At 43.0% G+C, this 10,000-nt stretch overlaps 1 protein-coding gene across 2 annotated transcripts in view; it reads right to left on the reverse strand.

Moving 5' to 3' along the window:
* Positions 1 to 357: 357 nt before the first annotated feature.
* The window catches only part of LOC139550043 (V-type proton ATPase subunit H-like), a 95,290-nt gene continuing 85,647 nt past the window's right edge, over positions 358 to 10,000 (reverse strand). For both annotated transcript variants that reach the window (XM_071360623.1, XM_071360621.1), the window contains one exon: positions 358 to 1,561. In XM_071360623.1, the coding sequence (XP_071216724.1) occupies positions 1,498 to 1,561 (64 nt within the window). In that variant the 3' untranslated portion in view covers positions 358 to 1,497. The remainder of the gene's footprint in view (positions 1,562 to 10,000) is intronic.

Raw genomic sequence — 10,000 nt, forward strand, 5'->3', positions numbered from 1 at the left:
TCCGATAGACAGTGTTAACCACACTAACACACACACACACACACACACACACACACACACACACACACACACACACACACACACACACACACACACACACACACACACACACACACACACACACACACACACACACACACACACACACACACGGTCTAAGTTGCCATGGGGATGCCTACCAAGTGGTCCAATGTTTGACAGAATGTTAAGGACCTTCAGGTTTCAATGGCCTACAGATGCATATATACATCTTAAACGAACCAAGACACTTCATAAAATACTATGTCCTTTAGCTGTAAATGAGCCATAAACCTGCAGTCAACAAACAGAACCAGTGAAGAAACAGAGCCTACCAGCCCTTCTCGATTACACTTTATTGGAATGCATACTCAATGTTTAACACATAAGTAACTTCATCAATTTTACATTTATCACAACATCAAGTACTATTCAAATCACTGACATCACTTAGCTGTGAGGACACTTCACATAATATCATTAATAAACCACAAGCAGGAAATCAAGCTACAGTCAGTAGAGGAGACCAGAGGAGAAGAGAGAGACCAGAGGAGAAGAGACCAGAGGAGAAGAGAATAGAGGAGGAGACCAGGGGAGAAGAGAGAGACCAGAGGAGAAGAGAGAGACCAGAGAAGAAGAGAGAGACCAGAGAAGAAGAGAGAGACCAGAGAAGAAGAGAGAGACCAGAGAAGAAGAGAGAGACCAGAGAAGAAGAGAGAGACCAGAGAAGAAGAGAGAGACCAGAGAAGAAGAGAGAGACCAGAGAAGAAGAGAGAGACCAGAGGAGACAACAGAGGAAATGAGAAGAGACCAGAGGAGACAACAGAAGGGTAGAGAACAGAGGAAATGAGAAGAGACCAGAGGAGACAACAGAAGGGTAGAGAACAGAGGAAATGAGAAGAGACCAGAGGAGACAACAGAAGGGTAGAGAACAGAGGAAATGAGAAGAGACCAGAGGAGACAACAGAAGGGTAGAGAACAGAGGAAATGAGAAGAGACCAGAGGAGACAACAGAAGGGTAGAGAACAGAGGAAATGAGAAGAGACCAGAGACAACAGAAGGGTAGAGAACAGAGGAAATGAGAAGAGACCAGAGGAGACAACAGAAGGGTAGAGAACAGAGGAAATGAGAAGAGACCAGAGGAGACAACAGAAGGGTAGAGAACAGAGAGGAGAAGAGAAACAGGAGAGTGGACAGGTAAGTAGAGCCACACCTTTTAACTCATCATGACATAAACTGGATTGTTAATTTCATTGGACGACACACACTCAGCCAGCCAGTAACACACTCAGCCAGCCAGTAACACACTCAGCCAGCCAGTAACACACTCAGCCAGCCAGTAACACACTCAGCCAGCCAGTAACACACATACAGTACAGCCCACTACATGTCTGTATGACCCAGACACCCAGTAGGTTTCATGCAGGGGTCAGGGGTTAGAGCTTCTGGCGGCCATGGCCTGTTGTCAGGGGTTAGAGTTCAGGTCCTAACGGCCACAGCCTGTTGCTGGTCAGATGACTGGAGCTGCTTTCCCAGGTACTCCCTGCAGAGGAGAGGAGAATGTTTAATCACACATAATGCATCTTCCATAATCATTACTATAGTATGGACCAGGTAGTCCCTGTAGAGGAGAGGGCAGAGGTCAATCAATAAGACATTCTCTTCAGAACAAAAACGTGACATTTAAATTCCTCGTTTTTTTATTATGTCACCTTTATTTAACCAGGTGGCTAGTTGAGAACAAGTTCTCATTTACAACTGCGACCTGGCCAAGATAAAGCAAAGCATTGTGACACAAACAACAACACAGAGTTACACATGGAATAAACAAAAGGTACAGTCAATAACACAATAGAAAAGTCTATATACAGTGTGTGCAAATGTAGTAAGATCATGGAGGTAAGGCAATAAATAGGCCATAGTGGCGAAATAATTTCAATTTAGCAATTAAACACTGGAGTGATAGATGTGCAGAAGATGAATGTATAAGTAGAAAGATACTGGGGTGCAAAGGAGCAAATAAATAAATAACAATATGGGGCTGAGGTAGTAGGGTGGGCTATTTACTGATGGGCTGTGTACAAGTGCAATGATCTGTAAGCTGCTCTGACAGCTGGTGCTTAAAGTTAGTGAGGGAGATATGAGTCCCCAGCTTCAGTGATTTTTGCAATTCGTTCCAGTCACTGGCATCAGAGAACTGGAAGGAAAGGCGGCCAAAGTAGGAATAGGCTTTGGGGATGACCAGTGAGATATACCTGCTGGAGTGAGTGCTACGGGTGGGTGCTGCTATGGTGACCAGTGAGATATACCTGCTGGAGTGAGTGCTACGGGTGGGTGTTGCTATGGTGACCAGTGAGATATACCTGCTGGAGTGAGTGCTACGGGTGGGTGTTGCTATGGTGACCAGTGAGATATACCTGCTGGAGTGAGTGCTACGGGTGGGTGTTGCTATGGTGACCAGTGAGATATACCTGCTGGAGTGAGTGCTACGGGTGGGTGTTGCTATGGTGACCAGTGAGATATACCTGCTGGAGTGAGTGCTACGGGTGGGTGTTGCTATGGTGACCAGTGAGATATACCTGCTGGAGCGAGTGCTACGGGTGGGTGTTGCTATGGTGACCAGTGAGATATACCTGCTGGAGTGAGTGCTACGGGTGGGTGCTGCTATGGTGACCAGTGAGCTGAGATAAGGCGGGGCTTTACCTAGTGTTGGATTCTAAACTTTGAACATTGAGATATTAAAGACATGATAGATCAGAAGCATAGAACATAAGGAGTGAAAGAGACTGGGGTTTATGTCAGAAGTTAATGGTTCTCTGTGGAAAGGCAGATGGCTTTGGAATGTGTTGGGTGGAGATCATGGAAACTAACAATGTCACTGAGGGAAAGAGGGTAATGTATAATGTTTACATTATGTCAGGATATGTCACTGAGGGAGAGAGGGTAATGTATAATGTTTACATTATGTCAGGATATGTCACTGAGGGAGATAAGGTAATGTATAATGTTTACATTATGTCAGGATATATCACTGAGGGAGAGATGGTAATGTATAATGTTTACATTATGTCAGGATATGTCACTGAGGGAGAGAGGGTAATGTATAGTGTTTACATTATGTCAGGATATGTCACTGAGGGAGAGAGGGTAATGTATAGTGTTTACATTATGTCAGGATATGTCACTGAGGGAGAGATGGTAATGTATAATGTTTACATTATGTCAGGATATGTCACTGAGGGAGAGAGGGTAATGTATAGTGTTTACATTATGTCAGGATATGTCACTGAGGGAGAGATGGTAATGTATAGTGTTTACATTATGTCAGGATATGTCACTGAGGGAGAGAGGGTAATGTATAATGTTTACATTATGTCAGGATATATCACTGAGGGAGAGATGGTAATGTATAATGTTTACATTATGTCAGGATATGTCACTGAGGGAGAGAGGGTAATGTATAGTGTTTACATTATGTCAGGATATGTCACTGAGGGAGAGAGGGTAATGTATAGTGTTTACATTATGTCAGGATATGTCACTGAGGGAGAGATGGTAATGTATAATGTTTACATTATGTCAGGATATGTCACTGAGGGAGAGAGGGTAATGTATAGTGTTTACATTATGTCAGGATATGTCACTGAGGGAGAGAGGGTAATGTATAATGTTTACATTATGTCAGGATATGTCACTGAGGGAGAGAGGGTAATGTATAACATTTACATTATGTCAGGATATGTCACTGAGGGAGAGAGGGTAATGTATAATGTTTACATTATGTCAGGATATGTCACTGAGGGAGAGAGGGTAATGTATAATGTTTACATTATGTCAGGATATGTCACTGAGGGAGATAAGGTAATGTATAGTGTTTACATTATGTCAGGATATGTCACTGAGGGAGAGAGGGTAATGTATAATGTTTACATTGTCAGAACATGTTATTGTTAGCCATCAGAGATCCTCTGGGAGGAGAAGAGACACAGTCTGGTACCAATAACCATGACAGCCTTGAGTTGGGGAGGAGTGATAAATTTGGGTTAGAGGTCAGGTTAGATGACGTGAGGAAGAACAGATATCACTAAGGTGCTGCAGACAGACCAAGGACCAAGTGCTGCAGACAGACCAAGGACCAAGTGCTGCAGACAGACCAAGGACCAAGTGCTGCAGACAGACCAAGGAAGAACAGATATCACTAAGGTGCTGCAAACAGACCAAGGACCAAGTGCTGCAGACAGACCAAGGAAGAACACCTCCGACTGCTCTGTACAGTGCTGCAGACAGACAGACAGACAGACCAAGGAAGAACACCTCCGACTGCTCTGTACAGTGCTGCAGACAGACAGACAGACCAAGGAAGAACACCTCCGACTGCTCTGTACAGTGCTGCAGACAGACAGACCAAGGAAGAACACCTCCGACTGCTCTGTACAGTGCTGCAGACAGACAGACAGACAGACCAAGGAAGAACACCTCCGACTGCTCTGTACAGTGCTGCAGACAGACAGACAGACAGACCAAGGAAGAACACCTCCGACTGCTCTGTACAGTGCTGCAGACAGACAGACCAAGGAAGAACAACTGACTGCTGGTTTTAGTTATTTCTGTTTAAATCAGAAACTCATTTAGACCTGGGAAACCAGGTGTTCAATCAGTGAATGGATGGATAAAGTGGCAGCTTCCTCTTCCTGCCCTCTTCTTTTCCATAGCATTTACTCCATCATCCTCCTCTCCTTCTCTCCCCTCCCCTGTCTCCCCCTCTCCTGTATTCCCTCTCCTCCTCCCCCCACTTCCCTCTCCGCTTCCCCCCTCTTCCCTCTCCTCCACCGCCTTGCTCTCCCCTCCCTCTCCTCCCCTGCAGTATTGGTGTAGAAGACCACGTTTCCTATGAGCCAGACAGAAGTCTGTACAGAGTGAGTCAATAGTCATTCAGTCAATCAGACAAAGCAGCAGCCTAGAGATGCTGATGCTTCGCTTTCAGACCACTAACAGACAGAGGAAGAGAATATTAAACCTGAAGACATAACCCTGATACAGAGGATGTCTATACTTGAGTTTTGAAACATTCCTAAAGACATTCATAATTCTCTACTACGAACATCTCTGTTTCAGCAGCAGAGCCATATCAACCCACTACCACACTGAAGCCTCATATCAACTAATACACCCTAATAAAACCAGCAGCAGAGCCATATCAACCCACTACCACACTGAAGCCTCATATACATTAAAACACCCTAATAAAACCAGCAGCAGAGCCATATCAACCCACTACCACACTGAAGCCTCATATCAACTAATACACCCTAATAAAACCAGCAGCAGAGCCATACCAACCCACTACCACACTGAAGCCTCATATCAACTAATACACCCTAATAAAACCAGCAGCAGAGCCATACCAACCCACTACCACACTGAAGCCTCATATCAACTAATACACCCTAATAAAACCAGCAGCAGAGCCATATCAACCCACTACCACACTGAAGCCTCATATACATTAAAACACCCTAATAAAACCAGCAGCAGAGCCATATCAACCCACTACCACACTGAAGCCTCATATCAACTAATACACCCTAATAAAACCAGCAGCAGAGCCATACCAACCCACTACCACACTGAAGCCTCATATCAACTAATACACCCTAATAAAACCAGCAGCAGAGCCATACCAACCCACTACCACACTGAAGCCTCATATCAACTAATACACCCTAATAAAACCAGCAGCAGAGCCATATCAACCCACTACCACACTGAAGCCTCATATACAATTAATACACCCTAATAAAACCAGCAGCAGAGCCATATCAACCCACTACCACACTGAAGCCTCATATCAACTAATACACCCTAATAAAACCAGCAGCAGAGCCATACCAACCCACTACCACACTGAAGCCTCATATCAACTAATACACCCTAATAAAACCAGCAGCAGAGCCATATCAACCCACTACCACACTGAAGCCTCATATCAACTAATACACCCTAATAAAACCAGCAGCAGAGCCATATCAACCCACTACCACACTGAAGCCTCATATCAACTAATACACCCTAATAAAACCAGCAGCAGAGCCATATCAACCCACTACCACACTGAAGCCTCATATCAACTAATACACCCTAATAAAACCAGCAGCAGAGCCATATCAACCCACTACCACACTGCAGCCTCATATCAACTAATACACCCTAATAAAACCAGCAGCAGAGCCATATCAACCCACTACCACACTGAAGCCTCATATCAACTAATACACCCTAATAAAACCAGCAGCAGAGCCATATCAACCCACTACCACACTGAAGCCTCATATCAACTAATACACCCTAATAAAACCAGCAGCAGAGCCATATCAACCCACTACCACACTGAAGCCTCATATACATTAAAACACCCTAATAAAACCAGCAGCAGAGCCATATCAACCCACTACCACACTGAAGCCTCATATCAACTAATACACCCTAATAAAACCAGCAGCAGAGCCATATCAACCCACTACCACACTGCAGCCTCATATCAACTAATACACCCTAATAAAACCAGCAGCAGAGCCATATCAACCCACTACCACACTGAAGCCTCATATACATTAAAACACCCTAATAAAACCAGCAGCAGAGCCATATCAACCCACTACCACACTGAAGCCTCATATCAACTAATACACCCTAATAAAACCAGCAGCAGAGCCATATCAACCCACTACCACACTGAAGCATCATATCAACTAATACACCCTAATAAAACCAGCAGCAGAGCCATACCACTACCAAACACACTGAAACCTCATATCAACTAATACAACTTAATAAAACCAGCAGCAGAGCCATACCACTACCAAACACACTGAAACCTCATATCAACTAATACAACTTAATAAAACCAGCAGCAGAGCCATACCACTACCAAACACACTGAAACCTCATATCAACTAATACACCCTAATAAAACCAGCAGCAGAGCCATACCACTACCAAACACACTGAAACCTCATATCAACTAATACAACTTAATAAAACCAGCAGCAGAGCCATACCACTACCAAACACACTGAAACCTCATATCAACTAATACAACTTAATAAAACCAGCAGCAGAGCCATACCACTACCAAACACACTGAAACCTCATATCAACTAATACACCCTAATAAAACCAGCAGCAGAGCCATACCACTACCAAACACACTGAAACCTCATATCAACTAATACAACTTAATAAAACCAGCAGCAGAGCCATACCACTACCAAACACACTGAAACCTCATATCAACTAATACAACTTAATAAAACCAGCAGCAGAGCCATACCACTACCAAACACACTGAAACCTCATATCAACTAATACACCCTAATAAAACCAGCAGCAGAGCCATACCACTACCAAACACACTGAAACCTCATATCAACTAATACAACTTAATAAAACCAGCAGCAGAGCCATACCACTACCAAACACACTGAAACCTCATATCAACTAATACACCCTAATAAAACCAGCAGCAGAGCCATACCACTACCAAACACACTGAAACCTCATATCAACTAATACAACTTAATAAAACCAGCAGCAGAGCCATACCACTACCAAACACACTGAAACCTCATATCAACTAATACACCCTAATAAAACCAGCAGCAGAGCCATATCACTACCAAACACACTGAAACCTCATATCAACTAATACACCCTAATAAAACCAGCAGCAGAGCCATATCACTACCAAACACACTGAAACCTCATATCAACTAATACACCCTAATAAAACCAGCAGCAGAGCCATACCACTACCAAACACACTGAAACCTCATATCAACTAATACACCCTAATAAAACCAGCAGCAGAGCCATACCACTACCAAACACACTGAAACCTCATATCAACTAATACAACTTAATAAAACCAGCAGCAGAGCCATATCACTACCAAACACACTGAAACCTCATATCAACTAATACAACTTAATAAAACCAGCAGCAGAGCCATACCACTACCAAACACACTGAAACCTCATATCAACTAATACACCCTAATAAAACCAGCAGCAGAGCCATACCACTACCAAACACACTGAAACCTCATATCAACTAATACAACTTAATAAAACCAGCAGCAGAGCCATACCACTACCAAACACACTGAAACCTCATATCAACTAATACAACTTAATAAAACCAGCAGCAGAGCCATACCACTACCAAACACACTGAAACCTCATATCAACTAATACACCCTAATAAAACCAGCAGCAGAGCCATACCACTACCAAACACACTGAAACCTCATATCAACTAATACAACTTAATAAAACCAGCAGCAGAGCCATACCACTACCAAACACACTGAAACCTCATATCAACTAATACACCCTAATAAAACCAGCAGCAGAGCCATACCACTACCAAACACACTGAAACCTCATATCAACTAATACAACTTAATAAAACCAGCAGCAGAGCCATACCACTACCAAACACACTGAAACCTCATATCAACTAATACACCCTAATAAAACCAGCAGCAGAGCCATACCACTACCAAACACACTGAAACCTCATATCAACTAATACAACTTAATAAAACCAGCAGCAGAGCCATACCACTACCAAACACACTGAAACCTCATATCAACTAATACACCCTAATAAAACCAGCAGCAGAGCCATACCACTACCAAACACACTGAAACCTCATATCAATTCATACACCCTAATAAAACCAGCAGCAGAGCCATACCACTACCAAACACACTGAAACCTCATATCAACTAATACACCCTAATAAAACCAGCAGCAGAGCCATACCACTACCAAACACACTGAAACCTCATATCAATTCATACACCCTAACAGCATCACTAAGACTAGTGTTGACATACACTCCCTACGTATTTATTTGGACAGTGTAGCTAACACTTTTAATTTGGTTCTATACTCCAGCATTTTGGATTTGAGATCAAATGTTTCATATGAGGCAAAATTCCAGAATGTCACCTTTGTTTGAGGGTATTTTTTTATAAATATCTGTTCTACCATTTAGAAATGAAAGCACTTTGTATCTAGTCCGTCCAAATGTTTTTACTGAGACTACGTGTTCAAATAATGTCTATACACACCATTCACATAGATATATATTTATAGTCTGGACTTGGATAAGGAAGCTAAATTCCTGCAATTCTATCCATCGTACTGTGTATTTCAATACTGGATTCTCAACATAGCTGATTCTAATATTTATATACTACTGTAAAAAGCCTTTTAGTTACAGTGCAGACAGTATTCACACCCCTAGACTTTTTCCACATTTGGTTGTGTTACAAGGTGGGATTAAATGGATTTGTCATTTTTTTGTCAACGATCTACACAAAATACTCTGTCAAACTGGAAGGAAAATTCTGACATTTGTTAAATATATATATATATAAATAAATAATATTGTGATTAGATAAGTATTCAACCCCCTGAGTGAATATGATCCTCAACACAGGGGCCCCTCAGGGGTGCGTGCTCAGTTCCCTCCTGTACTCCCTGTTCACTCATGACTGCACGGCCAGAAACGACCCCAACACCAACATTAAGTGTGCCAATGGCACAACAGTTGTAGGCCTGATATCCCACAATGACGAGACAGCCTATAGGGAGGAGGTCAGAGACCTGGCCGTGTGGTGCCAGGACAACCTCTCCCTCAACGTGATCAAGACAAAGGAGATGATTGTGGACTACAGGAAAAAGAGGAATGAGCACACCCCCATTCTCATCGACGGGGCTGAAGTGGATCAGGTTGAGAGCTTCCTTGGTGTCCACATCACCAACAAACTAACATGGTCCAAGCACACCAAGACAGTCGTGAAGAGGGCAAGACAAAACCTATTCCCCCTCAGGAACTAAAAAGATTTGGCATGGGTCCTCAGATCCTCAAAAGGTTCTACAGCTGCACCATCGAGAGCATCCTGACTGGTTG

This window comes from Salvelinus alpinus, chromosome 23, assembly GCF_045679555.1.
Source record: "Salvelinus alpinus chromosome 23, SLU_Salpinus.1, whole genome shotgun sequence".
Lineage (NCBI taxonomy): Eukaryota > Metazoa > Chordata > Actinopteri > Salmoniformes > Salmonidae > Salvelinus > Salvelinus alpinus.